The sequence below is a fragment of the Pleurodeles waltl genome, chromosome 4_2, assembly GCF_031143425.1.
Source record: "Pleurodeles waltl isolate 20211129_DDA chromosome 4_2, aPleWal1.hap1.20221129, whole genome shotgun sequence".
NCBI classification, from domain to species: Eukaryota; Metazoa; Chordata; class Amphibia; order Caudata; family Salamandridae; genus Pleurodeles; species Pleurodeles waltl.
Genome location: NC_090443.1, coordinates 1,067,037,600 through 1,067,061,678, shown reverse-complemented (window position 1 = coordinate 1,067,061,678; position 24,079 = coordinate 1,067,037,600). Strand labels below are relative to the sequence as shown.

The following is a 24,079-nucleotide window of genomic DNA, read 5'->3' as shown; positions in this document are numbered from 1 at the left end:
GCTTGCTGCCTGTTTTTCCCGCCGCTTCTCCCTAGCCCCGCCTACCCTCCCGCCACCCGCCACCCGCCTCCCAGCTGACCCCTCCTCCCCGGCTACCCATATATGGCGGCCGCTGCGAGGCTCCGCAGCGGATGCGACGCTGGCGCGCCAAAGGCGCGCCTAAGGCAAGCCCGTCTGCGCCCGTCCGCGCCTGGACCGCGCCCAGCGCCACGACCCCTGGCCCCCACGACCTCCACCCCCCGCCTGACCTACGACACCGCCACCCTCACCGCCCTCAACCCCGGCCGCACGCCAGGCTGCTGCCGCGCCACCCCGAAGCGGAACCACGGACCCTTCACCTGCCGCAACTGCCGTTCCACCTGCCTACAAACACACATCGCACCCAACAAGAACGACTCCCCCGGAAACAACCTCGACTGCATCCTGATCAACACCCGATCCGTCCACAGGCACGCCATCGAACTATGGAACCTCATCGACTCAACAAACCCGGACATCGCCTTCCTCACCGAGACCTGGATGAACCCCTCCTCGGCACCCGACATCGCCATAGCCATCCCCGACGGCTACAAAATCATCAGGAAAGACTGCACCAACCGCACCGGAGGAGGCATCGCCATCGCCCACAAGAGCTCCATCCGCATCTCGACCTACTCCGACGACTCACTCCCCGACGCCGAACACCTCCACTTCTCAATCCACAGCGATCCCAAGACCACCCTCAGAGGCTCCCTCATATACAGACCACCAGGGCCACGCACAAAGTTCAGCGAAGACATCGCAGACTTCGTCAGCCCACACGCACTCCAGTCCACAGACTACATCCTCCTAGGGGACCTCAACTTTCACCTGGAGAACCACACCGACAACAACACCACCACCCTACTGGACAACCTAGCCAACCTCGGACTCAAACAACTGGTCAACACACCTACCCACCTCGCCGGACACACGCTCGACCCCATCTTCTCCTCCAGCAAACACATCTCCTTCAACCACACCACCAAACTCTCCTGGACAGACCACAGCTGTGTCCACTTCAGCTTCAAGAAGACCAACGTACACCACCACGCCCAGCAACCACCAAGAAGACAGTGGAATCGAATCACCACCGAACAACTCACAGCAACCCTCTCTCAGAACCCACCCACCAGCACTGCAGACCCCAACGAAGCCGCCAACAACCTCACGAGCTGGATCTCAGACTGCGCCAATCTCCTGGCCCCCCTGAATACCCAAACAAACAAACACAGCCACAAGAAAAACTCCTGGTTCACCCCCACCCTCAAGGACTCCAAAAAAGAATGCTGCACCCTCGAGAAGACCTGGCGCCTCAACCAGACCGACGAGAACATGTCTGCTCTCAAGAACGCCACCCGCAAACACCACCAACTCCTCCGCGCCGCACGAAAATCAGCCTTCCAGAACAGACTAGACAACAACGCCCACAACAGCAAGGAACTATTTGGCATCGTCAAAGAGCTCTCCAACCCCGAATCCGAAAACAACTCCATCCCCCCCTCACAGGACCTCTGCGACTCCCTCGCAGCCTTCTTCCACCACAAGATCGCCGACATCTACAACAGCTTCACCACAACCAACACGAACCCACCACCGGAACCCGCCAACGACAACACCACCATCGACACCTGGAACCCAACCACCACCGAGGAAACCACCCGCATCATGAACTCCATCCACTCAGGATCACCATCCGACCCCGGCCCGCACCACGTCTTCAACAAAGCCGACAACATCATCGCACCCCACCTCCGAGACGTCATCAACACATCCTTCACCACCGCCACCTTCCCGGAGAACTGGAAACACGCCGAACTCAACGCCCTCCTAAAGAAACCAACAGCAGACCCCACCAAACTCAAAAACTTCCGGCCCATCTCGCTCCTACCGTTCCCCGCCAAAGTGATTGAGAAAATCGTCAACGCTCAACTCACCACCGCCCTGGAAGCCAACGACTCACTCGACCCCTCACAGTTCGGCTTCAGAGCTAACCACAGCACCGAGACCGCCCTCATCGCAGCCACGGACGACATCAGATCTCTGACCGACAAAGGAGAGACCGTGGCCCTCATACTCCTGGACCTCTCGGCAGCCTTCGACACGGTCTGTCACTGTACCCTGATACGTCGCCTCAGCAACACCGGCATCAGAGGCAAGGCCTTGGATTGGATCATCTCCTTCCTCTCCGGAAGAACTCAGAGAGTCCGCCTCCCCCCCTTCAGGTCCACAGCTACAGAGATCATCTGCGGCGTCCCCCAAGGATCCTCCCTCAGCCCCACCCTCTTCAACATCTACATGACCCCCCTGGCGAACATCGCACGAAAACACGGACTCAACCTCATATCCTACGCCGACGACACCCAGCTCATCCTATCCCTCACCAACAACCCCACCGCAGCAAGAACCAGACTACACGAAGGCATGAAGGAAGTAGCGAACTGGATGACAGACAGCCGGCTCAAACTAAACACAGAGAAGACGGAGGTCCTCATCTTCGGCCCTACACCCACCGCCTGGGATGACTCCTGGTGGCCCCCCGCCCTAGGCAGCACTCCCCAACCCACCGACCACGCACGCAACCTCGGCTTCATCCTGGACTCATCCCTCTCCATGACCAGACAGGTCAACTCGGTGACCTCTGCATGCTTCAACACCCTCCCCATGCTCCGCAAGATCTTCCGCTGGATCCCCACCGACACCAGGAAGACCGTCACCCACGCCCTCGTCACCAGCCGCTTGGACTACGGAAACACTCTGTACGCCGGCATCACCACCAAGCTGCAGAGGAAACTTCAACAAATCCAGAACGCGGCCGCACGACTCATCCTGAACATACCTCGCCACCACCACATCTCCGGACACCTGAAGAAACTCCACTGGCTTCCAGTCAACAAGAGGATCACCTTCAGACTCCTCACCCACGCACACAAGGCCCTGCACAATCTCGGACCAAAACTCATCAACAACCGCGTCTCCTTCTACACTCCTCCTCGCACCCTACGCTCAACCGGACAAGCCCTGGCAGTCGTACCTCGCATCCGCAAAACCACCGCCGGAGGCAAGTCCTTCTCCTACCTAGCAGCGAAGACCTGGAACTCTCTTCCCAGCCACCTTCGCGCCATACAGGACCACCTCTCCTTCAGAAGGCAGCTCAAGACCTGGCTCTTCGAGCACTGCCCCCCCCCCCCAGCGCCTTGAGACCCTCACGGGTGAGTAGCGCGCTTTATAAATGCAAATGATTGATTGATTGATTGATTGATAGTTGCAGAGTCGGTGCTGCCAGAAGGTGGGCATTGGAGGGTAGTGCTCCTGAGGAAAGTGCCCCTGACAGAATCACGAGCCCAAAGATATTTTATTCCTCCTGAGCACGATGTCATCCTTAGAGGATATTTGTAAAATATTAACTGCAGTACAAAAAGAGCTTGCAGCTACTCGACTTGAGACGGCGGCACTTGCAAGTCAGGTTAGCCAATTACAAAGTCAAGCTAGGCAGTTTGTCCAGCCACCCTCTGTAGGAGGCTGGACTGGCTTATAATGGGTACCTTGTGGTACTTACACCCTGTGCCAGGTCCAGTTATCCCTTATTAGTAGAATAGAGGTGTTTCTAGCAGCTTAGGCTGATAGAAGGTAGCTATGGCAAAGCAGCTTAGGCTGAACTAGGAGACATGCAAAGCTCCTACCATACCACTTATATCATATAGCACAATATCATAAGAAAACACAATACACAGAGTTACTAAAAATAAAGGTACTTTATTTTAGTGACAATATGCCAAAAGTATCTCATAGGATACCCTCACTTAGGAGGTAAGCAATATACACAAGTTATATGTACACAAACCCAAAACAGGTAAGTAACAGTAAGAAAAGTAGCGCAAACAATGTAGAATCACAATAGGATGCAATAGGTAAACATAGGTCTAGGGGCAACACAAACAATATACTCCAAAAGTGGAATACCAATCACGAATGGACCCCAGACCTATGGTAAGTTGTAGAGGGTCACTGGGATTGTAAGAAAACAGTAAGGGTGTCCAAAATACCCCACCCCAAGACCCTAGAAAGTAGGAGTAAAGTTACCCTACTATCCCAGAAAGACACAATAGTTGTGATAGAGGGATTCTGCAAGAACCACAAGCACCAGCAAAACACTGAAGACGGATTCCTAGACCTGAGGACCTGAAAAGGAAGGGGACCAAGTCCAAGAGTCGCGATAGTGTCCAGGGGGGGCAGGAGCCCAGGAAACCCCGGAAAATGGTGCAAAAGGGCTGCCGCCGTGTGGAAGAAGCCGAAGATTCTACAACAACGAAAAGGGCTAGGAAGTTCTCCTTTGGATGGAAGATGTCCCCCGGCGTGCTGGATGTTGCAGAAGTGTTTCCACGCAGAAATACTGCATAAAAGCCTTGCTAGCTGCAAGGGTGGTGGTTGAGTTTTTTGGGTGCTGCTTGGGACCAGGATGTCGCCCCTTGGAGGAGGAGACGGGGGGCGCTCAGCAACTCAGAGAGCCTCTGCAGAAGCAGGCAGCACCCGCAGAAGTACCAGAGCAGGCACTTGGAAGTTCTGTGAACTCATAGTCACAAAAGGAGAGTCCCACGACGTTGGAGTCCAACTCAGCGGGTTGAGCACTGCAGGAAGGAATGCTGGGGACCCAAGCTAGGCTGTGCACAAAGGAATCCTTGGAGAAGTGCACAGAAGCCGGAGCAGCTGCAAATCACGCAGTACACAGGTTTGCTGTCTGGCATGGGGAGGCAAGGACTTACCTCTACCAAATTTAGACAGAATGGCCACTGGACTATGGGAGACACTTGGACCCAGCTCCTGTGTTCCAGGGACCACGCTCGTCAGGATGAGAGGGGACCCAGAGGACCGGTGATGCAGTCTTTTGGTGCCTGCGTTAGCAGGGGGAAGATTCCGTCGACCCACAGGAGACTTCTTCTTGGCTTCCAGTGCAGGGTGAAGGCAGACAGCCCTCAGCATGCACCACCAGGAAACAGTCGAGAAAGCCGGCAGGATGAGGCGCTACAATGTTGCTGGTAGTCGTCTTGCTACTTTGTTGCGGTTTTGCAGGCGTCTTTGAACAGCCAGCAGTCGATCCTTGGCAGAAGTCGAAGAGGGAGATGCAGAGGAACTCTGGTGGGCTCTTGCATTCGTTATCTGAGGAATAGCCCAGAGGAGAGGCCCTAAATAGCCAAAAGGAGGTTTGGCTACCAAGAAAGGAGGTTTGGCTCCCAAGAGAGGTAAGAACCTATCAGGAGGGGTCTCTGACATCACCTGCTGGCACTAGCCACTCAGAGCAGTCCAGTGTGCCCCCAACACCTCTGAATCCAAGATGGCAGAGGTCTGGGACGCACTGGAGGAGCTCTGGGCACCTCCCCTGGGAGGCACTGGTCATGGGAGTGGTCACTCCCCTTTCCTTTGTCCAGTTTCACGCCAGAGCAGGGCTGAGGGATCCCTGAACCGGTGTAGACTGGCTTATGCAGAGATGGGCACCATCTGTGCCCATCAAAGCATTTCGAGGCTGGGGGAGGATACTCCTCCCCAGCCCTTCACACCTATTTGCAAAGGGAGAGGGTGTAACACCCTCTCTCAGAGGAAATCGTTTGTTCTGCCTTCCAAGGCCAGGGCTGCCTGGGCCCCAGGGGGGCAGAAACCTGTCTGAGGGGTTGGCAGCAGCAGCAGCTGCAGTGGAGACCCCAAAAAGGCTGTTTGGGAGTACCCGGGTTCTGTGCTAGAGACCCGGGGGATCATGGAATTGTCCCCCCAATACCAGAATGGTATTGGGGTGACAATTCCATGATCTTAGACATGTTACATGGCCAAGTTGGGAGTTACCATTGTGAAGCTATACATAGGTAGTGACCTATGTATAGTGCACGTGTGTAATGGTGTCCCCGCACTCACAAAGTCTGGGGAATTTGCCCTGAACGATGTGGGGGCACCTTGGCTAGTGCCAGGGTGCCCACACACTAAGTAACTTTGCACCCAACCCACCCAGAGTCACACCAATGTACAGTGTAATCTATATGAAAAGAATAACATAGTAGGTCACAAAAGCATATCTGTACAGCTGATGGGTCATCCAGGAGTGTCATCTTTTTCAGACTCAGCTCAAGATAAAGGGCCAGTATTGCTCTGTCCAGCTGCCCGAGGAGGGCCTTGCATTAATCAACCAGCTGTCATTCTGTGCCAGGAGCCAGGCCTCGGAGGCCCTAGAAGGAATGTCACGGAGGAGGGGCTGAGTCTCTCAGAGCACATGTGGCAACTACCTCCTGGCCTACGTCATTTTGAGCTATGCCAGAACTGTGCAGGAAGGTTGGGACAGGGTGGAGAAGTGATGTGGGACATCTGGATAGACCAGAGGTGCAGCCCTACTGAGCACTTCTGCCCCCACTTAAAAGGTCGTGCACAGGGGAGGGCTCTCTCTCTTAGCTGCGCGTCTCTGCAGGACACTGTGACTGAAGACGGGTCATGGAACACCTGAAAAGAAGAAACCCCTTGCTGCCGACTGGGACAAAGACTCTGCCCCCAAATGACCTCAGACCCAGCAAGGTGAATGCCAGGGCCAGGTAAGCTCACCCCCTTAAGCCCTCTGAGGATCAGATGGGGGACAGACTGGGCCTGGACACAAGGAGAGGTGCAGCCCTGAAGAAAAAAGGGTCCCCAAATGAAAGGCTGGCGCAGAGTGTCAGGGGGACTAGTTCCCTACTGAGCTGGGAACCTTCTAGGCCAGGAGGCCTAAAGAAAGTGCTCCTGGTGTCAAGGGCTCACCACCAGGAGTGAAAGGACACCAAGATTATCAAACACAGCCCTTGGTGGCCCGGGATATCAAGAGGCGAAGGTCTGTGACCTTTAAGAACGCACTTCCCCATGTGGTCCGCCTCCTCCCGCTCCCAGTACCCGTGCCTGGTGTGAACGGGGACGTTTGTGGATGTAGGGATTAAGAAATAGGCAACAACTCTTCCTCCTCTTCGGCTCTAAGATTGATGTATTTATCTTCAACCAGATGCACAAATCCCTTAGATATATGCCTTTTCTGAAAAAGAAAACTATCATCTACATAATAATGTATATTATATATATTAAGGCCTGAAAAGTAATATGAGTGGGTTAACTCACTACATATTTTATAATCTTTGTGACGAAACAAAAGGTTTATGTACCCTTAACTCGAACACATGATTTCTGACTTATAATTGCTTATTCTGATGCCTTAACTGATAACTGTCTACCCAATTTAGAATGTCGGTTCGAAGGTTTCCAGCATGGTCCAATAGCACTGTGGTATGTATCCTGTTCCTTGCCCAATTAAGTGGTACAAATATTCGCATATCTGTGTCATTGCAAAATAACGCACTCCCCAACAGAACACTTACTGGGAAAGCAGGTTCAAGTGAGAAGAGAGATCACAAAGGTACCATACATCACTCTGGGTTTAGGGAGGGGGACTATAGCTGTACGTATATGAGTAACCAGAGTACCTTGTCTCGTAGGACGTAGCAGTAGAACGAAACTTCCTGGACAGAATGCTACACAGAATCCAGGGAGCTTAGAATCAGAAACAGTATTTTCTTTCCCCATTCTCCTCTTCCTCATGGGGCTAGAGTTGCCTTGACTGTTTCTGGGTCGGGTGGATTGTGCCAGATGGTAGAGTGGGGACATAGCTTCGCACTCCAGCTCACTCTTAAAGGAATATCAGGTGACTGCCTGACAAAAACCTTATGAAGGAACTCTGCCTTTGGCGACATTCCTCTATATGGAACTCCTAGTTGACTTGCAATATCCTTACAATGAACGGCAGGGGGTACTTTAGCCCTAATATATTTTCACTGAAAAAGGTTAACATGAAGTTATAGTTGGTTTTGTTATAACACCTGAATGGGACTTTAAAAAAACATCAGAAATTCACTTAAAAAACTAGGGTGTATTTATTTATGGTATTTATGGTTAAGACTTAAAAGCCGACTATAGGAAAGTACCATCTTGCCTGGCAGGTTACTGCCATTTTTATTTGTGTGTCAGTTTGTTTTTGCCTGTGTCACTGGGATACTGCTAGCCAGGACCCCAGTGCTCATAGTTTGTGGCCCATATGTGTTCCCTGTGTGGTGCCTGAATGTTTCAGAGACTCTGCTAACCAGAATCTCAGTGCTTATGCTCTCTCTGCTTTTAAAATTGTCACTGCAGGCTAGTGACCATTTTTACCGATTCCGATTGGCACACTGGAACACCCTTATAATTCCCTAGTATATGGTACCTAGGTGCCCAGGGTTTTGGGGTTCCAGGAGATCGCTATGGGCTGCAGCATTTCTTTTGCCACCCATAGGAAGCTCAGACAATTCTTACACAGGACTGCCACTGCAGCCTGAGTGAAATAACGTCCACGTTATGTCACAGCCATTTTACACTGCACTTAAGTAACTTATAAGTCACCTATATGTCTAACCCTCACTTAGTGAAGGTTAGATGCAAAGTTACTAAGTGTGAGGGCACCCTGGCACTAGCCAAGGTGCCCCCACATTGTTCAGGGCAATTTCCCCGGACTTTGCGAGTGTGGGGACACCATTACACGCGTACACTACATATAGGTCAATACCTATATGTAGTTTCACAATGGTAACTCAGAATATGGCCATGTAACATGTCTAAGATTATGGAATTGTCCCCCCCCCCCATGCCAAATCTGGTATTTGGGTGCCAATCCCATGCATCCCCGGGGCTCCAGCATGGACCCCGGGTACTGCCAAACTAGCTCTCTGGGGTTTTCACTGCACCTACCGCTGCTGCCAACCCACAGACAGGCTTCTGCCCTCCTGGGGTCTGGGCAGCCCAGTCCCAGGAAGGCAGAACAAAGGATTTCCTCTGAGAGAGGGTGTTACACCCTCTCCCTTTGGAAATAGGCGTTAAGGGCTGGGGAGGAGTAGCCTCCCCCAGCCTCTGGAAATGCTTTGAAGGGCACAGATGGTGCCCTCCTTGCATAAGCCAGTCTGCACCAGTTCAGGGATCCCCCAGCCCCTGCTCTGGCGCGAAACTGAACAAAGAAAAGGGGAGTGACCGTTCCCATGTCCATCACCACCCCAGGGGTGGTGCCCAGAGCTCCTCCAGTGTGTCCCAGACCTCTGCCATCTTGAATGCAGAGGTGTGAGGGCACAGTGGAGGCCTCTGAGTGGCCAGTGCCGCAGGTGACATCAGAGACTCCTCCTGATAGGTGCTTACCTGGTAAGGTGGCCAATCCTCCTCTGAGGGCTATTATGGGTCTCTCCTGTGGGTTTCTCGTCAGATAACGAATGCAAGAGCTCACCAGAGTTCCTCTGCACTTCCCTCTTCGACTTCTGCCAAGGATCGACCGCTGACTGCTCCAGGTTGCCTGCAAAACTGCAACAAAGTAGCAAGACGACTACCAGCAACATTGTAGCGCCTACTTCTGCCAAGGATCGACCGCTGACTGCTCCAGGACGCCTGCAAAACCGCAACAAAGTAGCAAGACGACTACCAGCAACATTGTAGCGCCTAATCCTGCCGGCTTTCTCGAATGTTTCCTGGTGGTGCATGCTCTGAGGGCTGTCTGCCTTCACCCTGCACTGAAAGCCAAGAAGAAATCTCCAGTGGGTCGACGGAATCTTCGCCCTGCTAACGCAGGCACCAAACTTCTGCATCACCAGTCCTCTGGGTCCCCTCTCATCTTGACGAGTGTGGTCCCTGGAACACAGGAGCTGGATCCAAGTGACCCCAACAGTCCAGTGGTCCTTCTGTTCAAATTTGGTGGAGGTAAGTCCTTGCCTCCCCACGACAGACAGTAATTCTGTGGACTGCGTGAACTGCAGCTGCTAGGGCTTCTGTGCACTTTTGCAAGGAATTATTTGTGCACAGCACAGCCCAGGTCCCCAGTACTGCGTCCTGCATTGCTTAACTCGCTGAGTTGACCACCGACTTCGTGGGACCCTCTTTTGTTGTGTTGAGACTACCACCGTGCTCAGATTTCTTGAACGCCTGTTCAAGTGCTTCTGTGGGTGCTGCCTGCTTCTGCGTTGGCTCTCTGTGTGGCTGAGCGCCCCCTCTGTCTCCTCCTCCAAGGGGCGACCTCCTGGTCCTTCCTGGGCCCGGGCAGCACCCATTGTCTTCAACCGCGACTCTTGCAGCTAGAAGACTTGATTGCGGTCCTTCTGCAGGGAAACAACTCTGCATCTTCCAGCACGCCATGGGACATCTTCTGACCAAAGGAGAAGTTCCTGGCACCTTCCGTTGTTGCAGAATCTTCGGCTTCTTGCACCTGGAGGCAGCCCTTTTGCACCTCCATCTGGGGTTTAGTGGGCTCCTGCCCCCCATGGACACTTGCTTGACTCTTGGACTTGGTCCCCTTCCTTTGCAGTCCCTCAGGTCCAGGAATCTGTCTTCAGTGCTTTGCAGTCAGTTGTTGCCTTTGCAGAATCCCCTATCTCGACTTTACTGCTTTTCTGGGGTAATAGAGTAACTTTACTCCTACTTTTCAGGGTCTTGTGGTGGGGTATCTTGGACACCCTTAGTGTTTTCTTACACTCCCAGCGACCCTCTCCACACTACACTAGGCCTGGGGTCCATTCGTGGTTCGCATTCCACTTTTGGAGTATATGGTTTGTGTTGCCCCTAGACCTATTTCTACCTACTGCATCATATTGTATTCTACAGTATTTGCACTACTTTTCTAACTGTTTACTTACCTGATTTTGGTTTTTGTGTATATTTTGTGTATTTTACTTACCTCCTAAGGGAGTATATCCTCTGAGATACTTTTGGCATTTTGTCACTAAAATAAAGTACCTTTATTTTTAGTAACTATGAGTATTGTGTTTCTTATGATATAGTGCTATACGATATAAGTGGTATAGTAGGAGCTTTGCATGTCTCCTAGTTCAGCCTAAGCTGCTTTGCTATAGCTACTTCTATCAGCCTAAGCTGCTAGAACACTACTAATCTACTAATAAGGGATAACTGGACCTGGCACAAGGTTTAAGTACCATCAGGTACCCACTATAAGCCAGGCCAGTCTCCTACACAGACAAACCACTGAAAATTGCAAGTTATGGTTAGAACCACAGTCCGTAACTCACACTACAGCCAGACAAACCCTAACTCAGCACAGAAATCTAAAATTCCTAAAATCTGCTGGTGCCTGGTCTACACAACAGTTACAGTGGACTAAATTGTTTTTTAACAAGTATGATTTTGTAATACAGTTCCAACCTGGTTGCGGTCATGGGAAGGCAGATGCTCTTTCACGTTTAGGACATGATTACACAGATTAGCTCAATGAGTGCCCTTACATCATTCCCTGGGAAAGGTTTCAAGGAGCTGAATCACAGGCAAAAACGTCCTACAACAGGTATCAGTAGAACAAGGAAAGGAAGATTACAAGATCATTAGTCACTTTGGGTGGCTCAGTTTGACTACAACAATGTCAATAACAATTCAACTGGTCATACTCGCTTTTAACGCAGTTACGGCTATCACCCTCAAATGTTGGCGATTGATGTGAACCCAACTTTAACCACACACATAGTGATGGAGTTCGTAGACCAATTAAAAAGAATACATCGCAAGGCACAAGACAATCTGTCTATTGCCAAGACACAGTACAAAGCACAAGCAAATAAACAGGTCTACTACTACTGGAAGACCAAGACGTTTGGCTTTCCACATAAAATATTTGCTTGACGGGTCCAAGAAAATTTCCGTTTCGATACATCAGAACGTTAAAGATCTTAAAAAAGCTAAACAATCTGGCCACGAAATTGGACCTGCCAAGAACAATGCGCATTCATCCCGTATTTCACATTCATTCATTGATGCCTGTTGCCCCTGGAACCGTTCTCCCACAGAAACCACCAGCCCTGTTGACAAACAAAGGACAAGAATTTGAAGTTAAAGCAACAAACTATATTATCTAATTGACTGGAAAGGATACGGACCAGAGGATTATACTTGGAACCTACTAGACTTGTATGGCTTTTTCATCACAGATACCCTTTGAACCAAAGCCTGCAGGCCGGACTACTGGGGGGAGGAGGGGTTGTATTGTTGGGCTTTTACCAACCATAACCTGTACCTGTGGTCCAGTGAAGACCTTTTGCAACCCTCCGGGGTAGGAAACACGGACTGGGAGATGTCACATGCATGCAGCGGTCTTTCGATGTGCAACGCCCGTGTTAGGTGAGGTGCAAGTGATCAGCTATTTAAGTTTGCCCGCTTTCTGGTGCTTGACATTCCAGCCCTCTCGCAGGTAATCCTGTGTCAGTTTCTGACTCACCTGTTTCCGGGCATTCTGGCATCCTCGGTGTAGGAGTTTTCTTTTCATCGGTTTCACGTCTTCCTCGCTGCCTCGCTGCCCCACGCCTCGCTCCTCCTGTGGAAAAAGAAGGAAGGATAGACATTTGCACAACAAAAGAAGATGTAAAGGCGCTAATATGTGCGCATGGTGGCAATAGAGTTATCTTTATAATCCTGTCCTTGTTCATATTTAGTTATAGCGCTATTTATTGAAGTCTCATATTTTCCTCTGTGAATCGTCTGGAAGCCTATGACTTTCATTGGCCATCCCTGTGAATATGTGAAAAACGTTTAACAGTTTCTGTAAACACAATTCAGCCTGTATATTGAGAAAGCATGCTGTGTGGGAACATCTATGAATATTTACTGGCATAAGATTATGATTGTTCATGTAGTGTTCAAAATATATATATAGTTATTAAGGCCTAACAAGTACTGGGAGTGGGTTAACTCACTACATATTTGACAAACTTTGTGACAAAACAAAAGGTTTGTGTATCCTTAACTCGAACACATGATTTGTGACTTAAGATTGCTTATTCTGATGCCTTAACTGATAACTGTCTACCCAATTTAGAATGTCGGTTCACAGGTTTCCAGCATGGTCCAATAGCACTGTGGTATGTATCCTGTTCCTTGCCCAATTAAGTGGTACAAATATTCGCATATCTGTGTCATTGTAAAATAACCACTCCTGTCTATCTTTCTCAAGGTTTGCCACTTCCAGAGTTTCTGTCAATATACACACTCCCTGTCAGAACACTTACTGAGAAAGCAGGTTCAAGTGAGAAGAAAGATCACAAAGGTACCATACATCACTCTGGGTTTAGGGAGGGGGACTATAGCTGTACGTATATGACTAACCAGAGTACCTTGTCTCGTAGGACGTAGCAGCAGAACGAAAATTCCTGGACAGAATGCTAGACAGAATCCAGGGAGCTTGGAATCAGAAACAGTATTTTCTTTCCCCATTCCCTTCATCCCCATGGGGCTAGAGTTGCCTTGACTGTTTCTAGGCCGGGTGGATTGTGCCAGATGGTAGAGTGGGGACCTAGCTTCGCACTCCAGCTCACTCTTGAAGGAATATCAGGTGACTGCCTGACAAAAACCTTATGAAGGAACTCTGCATTCAGCCTCCTTCCTCTATATAGTTATGGAACTCCTTGTTGACTTGCAATATCCTTATAATGAACGGCAGGGGGTACTTTATCCCTAATATATTGTCAATGAAAAAGGTTAACATGAAGGTATAGTTGGTTTTGTCATAACATCTTAACAGTTCTTTAAAAAAACCATCAGAAATTCACTTAAAAAACAAGGGTGCATTTATTTATGGTATTTATGGTTAAGACCTAAAAGCCGACAAACCACTGAAATTTGCAAGCTATGGTTAGACCCACAATCTGTAACTGACACTGCAGCCATGCAAACCCTAACTCAGCATGTTACAAGTGATGATGCAATGACGTTTACATTGGTAAAAAGAGTTCTCTAAAGGTAGGATGCAGTTGAAGCAAGATCAAAGCTATGTTTGTCCTGCCCATAAAGCAATTGAAAACACAGTTAGGACTGAGCTAGAAGTCGGATGGGTGAACTCACAGGTGACACATAACAAATCACTTAGTGTATCTGAGTTTCAAAATGAGGTGTGCACTCTTGGAGAACCCTGCAGAGGCAAGAACATCACTGTTCTGCTGTTGAGGCTGAGTACATACTTTGATTTTTGTATCAGGAACTGGACAGGGCTGTGTCTTACCCATTGTAACTGTGCAACAGGAAACACAATTCACTCTCTAGATTGTGCATGTTGGCTATTCTCAAGGAATACCACATCACTTGCATCTGACAATGAAGTTTGATTTCTGCCAGTGATTCCTCAAATGAATAGCGATATTCCCAGTTCTTCCGCCTGGAATGTGAATAAAAAAAAAAGGAGGGATGAGAGCTACTGTTCTACTTGTTTCATGCAGAGACCAATGACCAGGACTGTTTCGGCACAGGAAGGATGCAGTGCCGTTTAGAAACTAGGGGGGACTGCAGGGACACATATGAACCCAGTGTACTCGTACTCTGGGGGGTCAGTATCGCTCACAGGTTTCTCCCAAACCATATTCCTCTCCTCGGAGACTTACTGAAATCTGCCAATATGCATTTTGAGAAGCTAGTTAGTATGCATTTGAGTGTCCGTTTATACCGAAAAACATACCTGGGAAGGCTTTTAACAGCAATAAATGTGATTTTGTATTTCCTCTCTCCATTGAGACTGTGAGGGCATCCTGATCTGCAGTACTTGTATCCAGTCCTAGGCATAATGGGGGCACAGAAGGACCCCGCTCATCAGAACCGAGCAGTTCTAACTTGTAGTTCTGATGCTGATCTTTGGATTCAGGACGCAGTGGTTCGAGTACGGCGCTCCGATCCGAGCCTCGTGCATCACTACAGGGTGGTTGTAGCTTGTCGTTCTGATATGAACCTTGTGTATCAGTACAGGGTGGTTCTAGCTTGTCGTTCTGATATGAACCTTGTGCATCAGTACAGGGTGGTTCTAGCTTGTCGTTCTGATATGAACCTTGTGTATCAGTACAGGGTGGTTCTAGCTTGTCGCTCTGATATGAACCTTGTGCATCAGTACAGGGTGGTTCTAGCTTCTCTTTCTGATATGAACCTTGTGCATCACTACAGGGTGGTTCTAGCTTGCTGTTCTGATATGAACCGTGTGCGTCAGTACAGGGTGGTTCTAGCTTGTAGTTCTGATATGAACCTCGTGCATCAGTACAGGGTGGTGCTAGCTTGTCATTCTGATTTGAATCCTGCTCCACAGGGTGTAGTGGTTCCACCTTGTAGTTCTGATCTGGTTCCTGTGTTTCAGGACGCACTGATTCTAGCTCTCGATGTAAAGACTCTAGCTCGTAGTCCACATTTGGATCCTGTGCGTAAGGAAATTCCTGTTTCAAGCACAGGTGTTGTTGACTCTGGGTATCTTGAAATGCTAACTGTAGGCAATGGGTTTGTTGTGACCCGAAGCCATCAAGAGACAATAACCCAGACTGTAAGTGTTCACATGGTGCCTTTCCATCAGGTGATACAGGTTGTAGGCACTGGTTCTCCTGGGGATCTTGGCAATCAAAACACATCAACTCTTCCTGCACTTGTTCATCTGGTTTCTTTGTATTTGGTAACACAGGCTCTTTACAGTGGTTTTGCAGTGGCTCATCTCCAGCAGGAAATAGTGGGTGTGGGCAGAAGTTCTGTTGCTGGTCCCAACTATTAGCAGACAAAGGAGATGGTTCTGGCTTCGGGTGCTTATCTGGTTCCCTCTCTTCTGGGGACACTGGCTGTATGTTGTGGTCTTGCTGTGGTGTCTGCCCATCAACAAATTCCAGATGAAGACACAGCTTTCCCTTCAGTGATCTCACTGAATGATCTGTCTGAGGGCACCTGGATTCAGTACAATCCTGTTTTAGTTCATTTCCATCTGGAAACCCAGGATGCATGTACTGGTCCTGCTGCAACTCATGTACATCTGGAAACCCAGGTTGCATGCACTGGTCCTGCTGTGACTCGTGTACATCTGGACACCCAGGTTGCATGCACTGGTCCTGCTGTGACTCGTGTACATCTGGAAACCCAGGCTCCATGCTCCTGTCCTGCAGTGGGTCACATCGATCTGGCAACACTGGCTGTAGATAAAGTCTTGACTCATCTGGGCGCACTTTAACATCGGTTGGAGAGGAGAGCGTACAGTCCTGCTTTGGTGCATGCCTATCAGCAAACACTGGCTGAAGACACAAGCTTGGGTCACATGGCCTGTCCAGCTGAGGTGTCGCAGGAGACTGGCTAACAGCACAGTCTCTAATGCTCTTTGGACAAACCATCTCCAAAGACACCCCAGCATTTGGAAGGGGATATTGACTCTTTGCTATCCAGATTTGCTCCATAAGCCCAGCGACTCTAGACGGTACGTCCTTTAGGGTATTCTGCAAGTCATCCAGTTTGGCTTCCAACTGCTCCAGCATGGATAAGAGGATAATGTGGGACAGGTTCCCTGAAAGGGACTCCAGCTTAAGGTCCATCTGAGCATTATTTCGGGATCTTGAAGCTGAGACGTCATGGACAGGAGAAGATGGGAGTGTGGCTCTTACGGATTGAGGTGACCGCTGCACTTTCACTTTCTTTCCTGCAGCCTGCGTTCTCCCCATTCCGATATAATGATGTTTAAGTCTCAAGTGTCTGCAGAGGGGAAGAAAAGAGAGAAGAGAACGTCATCAGAGGACAATTAGGTCAAAATACTCCTTCCTTTCTCACTAAGGCCAGTGTGATCAGAGAAAACCCCTAATTTGTATAAACCAGAAAGATATGAACCATTAAAAGTGCACAATACTCGTATATTGTAGATGTATTATGAAAGGCATTGTAGGTCTAAAAATATAAACAAAAGGGGGAGTCTGGGCTCTGTGACTTCACTGCCCCCTTAAAGTGCACCGGGTCCTGCCCCCTTCCTCTGCCCTCCTCAGACTCACCCACCCCTTAAAGTGCACCGGGTCCTGCCCCCCCCTCTGCCCTCCTCAGACTCACCCCCCCCCCCCCCTTAAAGTGCACCGGGTCCTGCCCCCTCCCTCTGCCCTCCTCAGACTCACCTCCTCCCCTTAAAGTGCACCGGGTCCTGCCCCCTCCCTCTGCCCTCCTCAGACTCACCTCCCCCTTAAAGTGCACCGGGTCCTGCCCCCTCCCTCTGATCTCTTCAAACTCACCTCTCTCTGGTCGTAGCTCCTGCTCTGCGAGGAAGCGAATAACAGTGTTTCACTTCCGGGTCAGCGGCGGCAGAGTGAGCACCAGCAGCAGGTCCTGTCCAGTCCCGCCTCCTCCTCAGACCCTCACAGGCCTCGGACCCGCCCCTCAGGCCTGGCGGTGGGATCACTTCCGGGTCAGCGGCGGCAGAGTGAGCACCAGCAGCCACGGAACGGTCCCCGGGCCCGGCTTCTTACAGCATCTGTGCGTAGCTTCCGGCGCACGCGGGGTCCGGAAGCAGTTACCAGAGTGTGCGTGACCCCGCGCACGCGCCGTGTTCCCCCCTGTCTGGGCCCTCGCGGTGGCTGCTTGTGGCCCTTCCTGGGCCGCTGGGCGAGCTTCACTGGAGTCTCCGGGCCTCATAACCGCGGCTGCACTTTGTATAGCGCCAACAAGTCCGATCACCAGCGCTTTAGCTGCCTCCATTGGGGTGTTTCAGCGCCCCCTGCGTGCCCCAACCATCCTGCACCCTCCAGTCAGAGGTGTGATCAGGGGACCTCCCTCTGGGAGCTCACTCATCAGAGCTTTCACAGGAGCTCACTCCATCAAAGCTTTCACAGGAGCTCACTCATCAGAGCTCTCACAGGAGCTCATTCATCCAACCTTTTACAGGAGCTCACTCCATCAAAGCTTTCACAGGAGCTCACTCATCAGAGCTCTCACAGGAGCTCACTCATCAGAGCTTTCACAGGAACTCATTCATCAAAGCTGTCACAGGAGCTCATTCATCAGAGCTTTCACAGGAGCTCACTCCATCAAAGCTTTCACAGGAGCTCACTCATCAGAGCTCTCACAGGAGCTCATTCATCCAACCTTTTACAGGAGCTCACTCCATCAAAGCTTTCACAGGAGCTCACTCATCAGAGCTCTCACAGGAGCTCATTCATCAGAGCTTTCACAGGAGCTCATTCATCATACCTTTTACAGGAGCTCACTCCATCAAAGCTTTCACAGGAGCTCATTCATCAGAGCTTTCACAGGAGCTCACTCCATCAGAGCTTTCACAGGAGCTCATTCATTAAAGCTTTTACAAGAGCTGATTCCATCAAACCCTTTTACAGGAGCTCATACATCAAAGCTTTTGCAGGAGCTCATTCATCAAAGCTTTTACAAGATCACTCCCTTCAAAGATTTTACAGCACCTCACTCCCTTCAAAGCTTTTACAAGAGCTCATTCCATTAAAGCTTTTACAGGAGCTCATTCCATTAAAGCTTTTACAGGAGCTCATTCCATCAAAGCTTTTGCAGGAGCTCATTCATCAAAGCTTTTACAAGAGCTCCCGTCTATCAAAGATTTTACAGGAGCTCATATCCATCCCTGCCCCATGCTTCTCTAAATGCAGTTTGTCGAGGCCTGGCTTTTCCAATTATGGTTGAAGGTGGAAAGAATAGTGACTGTTCTGCTGCTGCCTCAGGCAGGACTTTTCCTCATGGGTAGTGTACCTGTGGGTCTGTCCTTCACTTGTTACCTTCAAGTAACAAGGCTGGCCAGTAACTTAAGTTGAGGTCTTGCTCCCTTAACTGATGGTAGAGGATGGGGCGTTAGGGCCAGAGTCACTGACTTTGAAAGCTGCAGCAGCCCTGACTTGTGTCAAGTTCTTTGTGGACAAAGTACTGCACGTCCTATATGGGTGTCCACCTCACCAGGGGCTTTTGGAGCCCACTCGGGACAGGCTGGTGCCTTAGCCAAGTTTCACAACTGAAGGTTTTTGCTGCATGGGACAAAATAGGGTCGTCTGGTGGGGATCAACCTTGAAATCATTTCAAGAAATTGAATCCCTGTTTTCCCTTTCATTTATTCAATTCTATAAATATTTACAGCTTTGGCACGTACTATCTGACTAACGGGGGGACACTGAGGTCATACCAGAGTTTTATTCCCTTAAAACCAAGCTTCTCCAGGGCCCAGTGGGGAAAGTGCGCAGGGGTCTCCCAAATCTACACAGCACTTGTATTTAACTGCCTCACAGCCCTTGACTTTGGGCCCCGTGAAGCCTGGCCTGATTTGAGTCGATGGGGGGTCAACAGGGCCCCCTGCAGCCGAAGTAAAGTTGGAGAGCGCCGTCTCACTCCCCGTGAAGATTTGAGGCGGGGGGCCTCGGACCCCTTCCCATGAAGAATGAGGAGTTGGGGGGGCATTGCGCACCCCTGCCAGATGGCCGCAGGCTGTGAAGGAGTGGCGGCGAAGCAGAAGCCGGGGAGCGCCGTCGCGCTCCCAAATTGGCCAGAGGGGCCCCAGACCCCATCCTGGGGCCCCCAGCAGAAGTCAAGTCGGGGGAAGATCCCCAGGAGTGGCCGCGGACCCCATCCCGGGGCCCCAAGAAGATAGTGGCATTGGGGAGCACCGTCGCGCTCCCTGCGGAGACAAGGAGGGGCCCCGGACCCCATCCCAGGGCCCCGAAGCTGCAGGGAAGAAAGGGGAGTGCCATTGCACTCCCCCAAGCGGCCCATCCTGCCATGAGCCTCCATGCGCCTGCCCGTTGGTGCGGGCAGACAGCACAGGGAAGGCCGGCTCCTGCGGCAGCACACGGAGGTGCTGGCCGTTCGGGGAGCCGGTGAGGGCGGCCAGGGGTGGGCTCCTGCGCCGCCCTCCAACGAGGGAGACTTTACCTTGTGCGGGGGTGTCCGGGTGGGACCGGCACCCCCAGGAACCAGCATCGGCTTTGGACAGCAAAGTGTCTCTTCCCGGCGGAGCAGGAGAGCTGCTCATTCAATATGTGGCCGCCCCAGCATGCTTTGCGGGGCTGGAGCCAGGGGATGGTCCCCTAAACAAGCTTGTGGTGGTTCCAGGAAGATGGGGCCACCACCAAATTCATGCACAGGGGGAGCTGCAGGAACAGCGCAGCCTCCCCCCAACGCCGTTTGTGTCCCCACCCTAGGTAGGGTGGGACAAAAGAAGGATAACCCCCCAAGGGTTCTACTTGTGGTAGGAACCCAAGCTTATGTGAATTTTTGTTCCGGCTTGTGGGACTGTGCCTACTAGAGGTGTAGGCTGGTATTACCCAATGTATTGAACTGTTATTTGATGGTCAATTAAGAGTATTTTGAAAGTAATCCAAAAGTAATCTAAAAGTAATCCTAACGGTTAAATTGCTTGAATATGGTCCTATATGTTCCCTTATGATGCTAATTTGAATAATGACAACCACCTCTTGGCAAGATAGATGTATTTAACCCCTTCGCTGCCAGGCCTTCTCCCCCTCCTGTGCCGAGCCTTTTTTTGGCTATTTGGGGCAGTTCGCGCTTAGGCCCTTATAACCTTTTGTTCACATCCTAGACTTTGTGGGTTCCCCAGAAGGAGGCCAAGAAATTAGCCAAAATACAGTGAAAATTTTGTTTGATTTTTTTTAAATGGGAAAAAGGGGCTGCAGAAGAAGGCTTGTGGTTTTTACCCTGAAAATGGCATCAACAAAGGGTTTGCAGTGCTAAAATCACCAGCTTCCCAGCTTTCAGGAACAGGCAGACTTGAATCAGAAAACCCAATTTTTCAACACAATTTTGGCATTTTACTGGGACATACCCCATTTTTACGTTTTTTTTGTGCTTTCAGCCTCCTTCCAGCCCGTGACAGAAATGGGCATGAAACCAATGCTGGATCCCAGACACCACAACATTTCTGAAAAGTAGACAAAATTCTGAATTCAGCAAGGGATAATTTGTGTAGATCCTACAAGGGTTTCCTACAGAAAATAACAACTGAAAAGAAAATATTGAAATTGAGGTGAAAAACCTGCAATTTTTCTCTACGTTTTACTCTGTAACTTTTTCTTGCAATGTCAGATTTTTTAAAGCAATATACCGTTACGTCTGCTGGACTCTTCTGGTTGCGGGGATATATAGGGCTTGTAGGTTCATCAAGAACTCTAGGTACCCAGAGCCAATAAATGACCTGCAACCTGTAGTGGGTTTTCATTCTATACCGGATATACAGCAATTCATTTGCTGAAATATAAAGAGTAAAAAATAGGTATCAAGAAAACCTTTGTATTTCCAAAATGGGCACAAGATAAGGTGTTGAGGAGCAGTGGTTATTTGCACATCTCTGAATTCCTGGGTGCCCATACTAGCATGTGAATTACAGGGCATTTCTCAAATAGACGTCTTTTTTACACACTGTCTTACATTTAGAAGGAAAAAATGTAGAGAAAGACAAGGGGAAATAACACTTGTTTTGCTATTCTATGTTCCCCCAAGTCTCCCGATAAAAATGATACCTCACTTGTGTGGGTAGGCCTAGCGCCCGCAACAGAAAGTGCCCCAAAACACAACGTAGACACATAACATTTTCAGAAAGAAAAAAGAGCTGTTTTTTACAAAGTGCCTAGCTGTGGATTTTGGCCTCTAGCTCAGCCACCACCTAGGGAAGCCTACCTAACCTGTGCATTTTTGAAAACTAGACACCTAGGGGAATCCAAGATGTGGTGACTTGTGGGGCTCTGACCAGGTTCTGTTACCCAGAATCCTTTGCAAACCTCAAAATTTGGCAAAAAAAACACCTTTCCCTGTCATTTCGGTGACAGAAAGTTCTGGAATCCGAGAGAAGCCACAAATTTCCTTCCACCCAGCGTTCCCCCAAGTCTCCCGATGAAAATGGTGACTCACTTGTGTGGGTAGGCCTAGCGCCCGCGACAGGATATGCCCCAAAACACGACGTGGACACATCACATTTTCAGAAAGAAAACAGAGCTGTTTTTACTAAGTGCCTAGCTGTGGATTTTGGCCTCTAGCTCAGCCGGCACCTGGGGAAACCTACCAAACCTGTGCATTTTTGAAAACTAGAGACCTAGGGGAATCCAAGATGGGGTGACTTGTGGGGCTCTGACCAGGTTCTGTTACACAGAATCCTTTGCAAACCATAAAATGTGGCTAAAAAACACATTTTCCTCACATTATGGTGACAGAAAGTTCTGGAATCTGAGAGGAGCCACAAATTTCCTTCCACCCAGCATTCCCCCAAGTCTCCCGATAACAATGGTACCTCACTTGTGTGGGTAGGCCTAGCGCCTGCGACAGGATATGCCAAAAAACACAACGTGGACACATCACATTTTTTCACAGAAAACAGAGCTGTTTTTTGCAAAGTGCCTACCTGTAGATTTTGGCCTCTAGCTCAGCCGGCACCTAGGGAAACCTACCAAACCTGTGCATTTTTGAAAACTAGACACCTAGGGGAATCCAGGATGGGGTGACTTGTGGGGCTCTGACCAGGTTCTGTTACTCAGAATCCTTTGCAAACCTCAAAATTTGGCTAAAAAAACAAATTTTCCTCACATTATGGTGACAGAAAGTCCTGGAATCTGAGAGGATCCACAAATTTCCTTCCACCCAGCGTTCTCCCAAGTCTCCAGATAAAAATGATACCTCACTTGTGTGGGTAGGCCTAGCGCCTGCGACAGGATATGTCCCAAAATACAACGTGGACACATCACATTTTTTCACAGAAAACAGAGCTGTTTTTTGCAAAGTGCCTACCTGTAGATTTTGGCCTCTAGCTCAGCCGGCACCCAGGGTAAACTACCAAACCTGTGCTTTTCTGAAAACTAGAGACCTACGGGAATCCAAGATGGGGTGACTAGTGGGGCTCTGACCAGGTTCTGTTACCCAGAATCCTTTGCAAATCTCAAGATTTGGCTAAAAAAACACATTTTCCTCATATTTTGGTGACAGAAAGTTCTGAAATCTGAGAGGAGCCACAAATTTCCTTCCACCCAGCGTTCCCCCAAGTCTCCCGATAACAATGGTACCTCACTTGTGTGGGTAGGCCTAGCGCCTGCAACAGGATATGCCCCAAAACACAACGTGGACACATCACATTTTTTCACAGAAAACAGAGCTGTTTTTTGCAAAGTGCCTACCTGTAGATTTTGGCCTCTAGCTCAGCCGGCACCTGGGGAAACCTATCAAACCTGTGCATTTGTGAAAACTAGACACCTAGGGGAATCCAAGATGGGGTGACTTGTGGGGCTCTGACCAGGTTCTGTTACTCAGAATCCTTTGCAAACCTCAAAATTTGGCTAAAAATAACAAATTTTCCTCACATTATGGTGACAGAAAGTTCTGGAATCTGAGAGGATCCACAAATTTCCTTCCACCCAGCGTTCTCCCAAGTCTCCAGATAAAAATGATACCTCACTTGTGTGGTTAGGCCTATCGCCCGCGACAGGAAATGTCTCAAAACACAACGTCGACACATCCCATTTTTTGACAGAAAACAGAGCTGTTTTTTGCAAAGTGCCTACCTGTAGATTTTGGCCTCTAGCTCAGCCGGCACCCAGGGAAACCTACCAAACCTGTGCATTTTTGAAAACTAGAGACCTAGGGGAATCCAAGATGGGGTGACTTGTGGGGCTCTGACCAGGTTTTGTTACCCAGAATCCTTTGCAAACCTTAAAATGTGGCTAAAAAAACAAATTTTCCTCACATTATGGTGACAGAAAGTTCTGGAATCTGAGAGGATCCACAAATTTCCTTCCACCCAGCGTTCTCCCAAGTCTCCCGATAAAAATGATACCTCACTTGTGTGGGTAGGCCTAGCGCCCGCGACAGGATATGCCCCAAAACACGACGCGGACACATCACATTTTCAGAAAGAAAACAGAGCTGCTTTTACTAAGTGCCTAGCTGTGGATTTTGGCCTCTAGCTCAGCCGGCACCTGGGGAAACCTACCAAACCTGTGCATTTTTGAAAACTAGAGACCTAGGGGAATCCAAGATGGGGTGACTTGTGGGGCTCTGACCAGGTTCTGTTACACAGAATCCTTTGCAAACCATAAAATGTGGCTAAAAAACACATTTTCCTCACATTATGGTGACAGAAAGTTCTGGAATCTGAGAGGAGCCACAAATTTCCTTCCACCCAGCATTCCCCCAAGTCTCCCGATAACAATGGTACCTCACTTGTGTGGGTAGGCCTAGCGCCTGCGACAGGATATGCCAAAAAACACAACGTGGACACATCACATTTTTTCACAGA

At 49.7% G+C, this 24,079-nt stretch overlaps 1 protein-coding gene across 1 annotated transcript in view; it reads right to left on the bottom strand.

Moving 5' to 3' along the window:
• LOC138293772 (uncharacterized) overlaps window positions 1-17,267 on the bottom strand; it is a 40,014-nt gene extending 22,747 nt beyond the window's left edge. Inside the window, exons 1-3 of the mRNA XM_069233115.1 lie at window positions 17,070-17,267; window positions 14,525-16,548; window positions 12,299-12,394 (exon numbers count right to left, since the gene is read on the bottom strand). Coding sequence (XP_069089216.1) covers window positions 12,299-12,394; window positions 14,525-16,517 — 2,089 coding nt within the window. The 5' untranslated portion in view covers window positions 16,518-16,548; window positions 17,070-17,267. The remainder of the gene's footprint in view (window positions 1-12,298; window positions 12,395-14,524; window positions 16,549-17,069) is intronic.
• Between the last annotated feature and the right edge of the window lie 6,812 nt (window positions 17,268-24,079).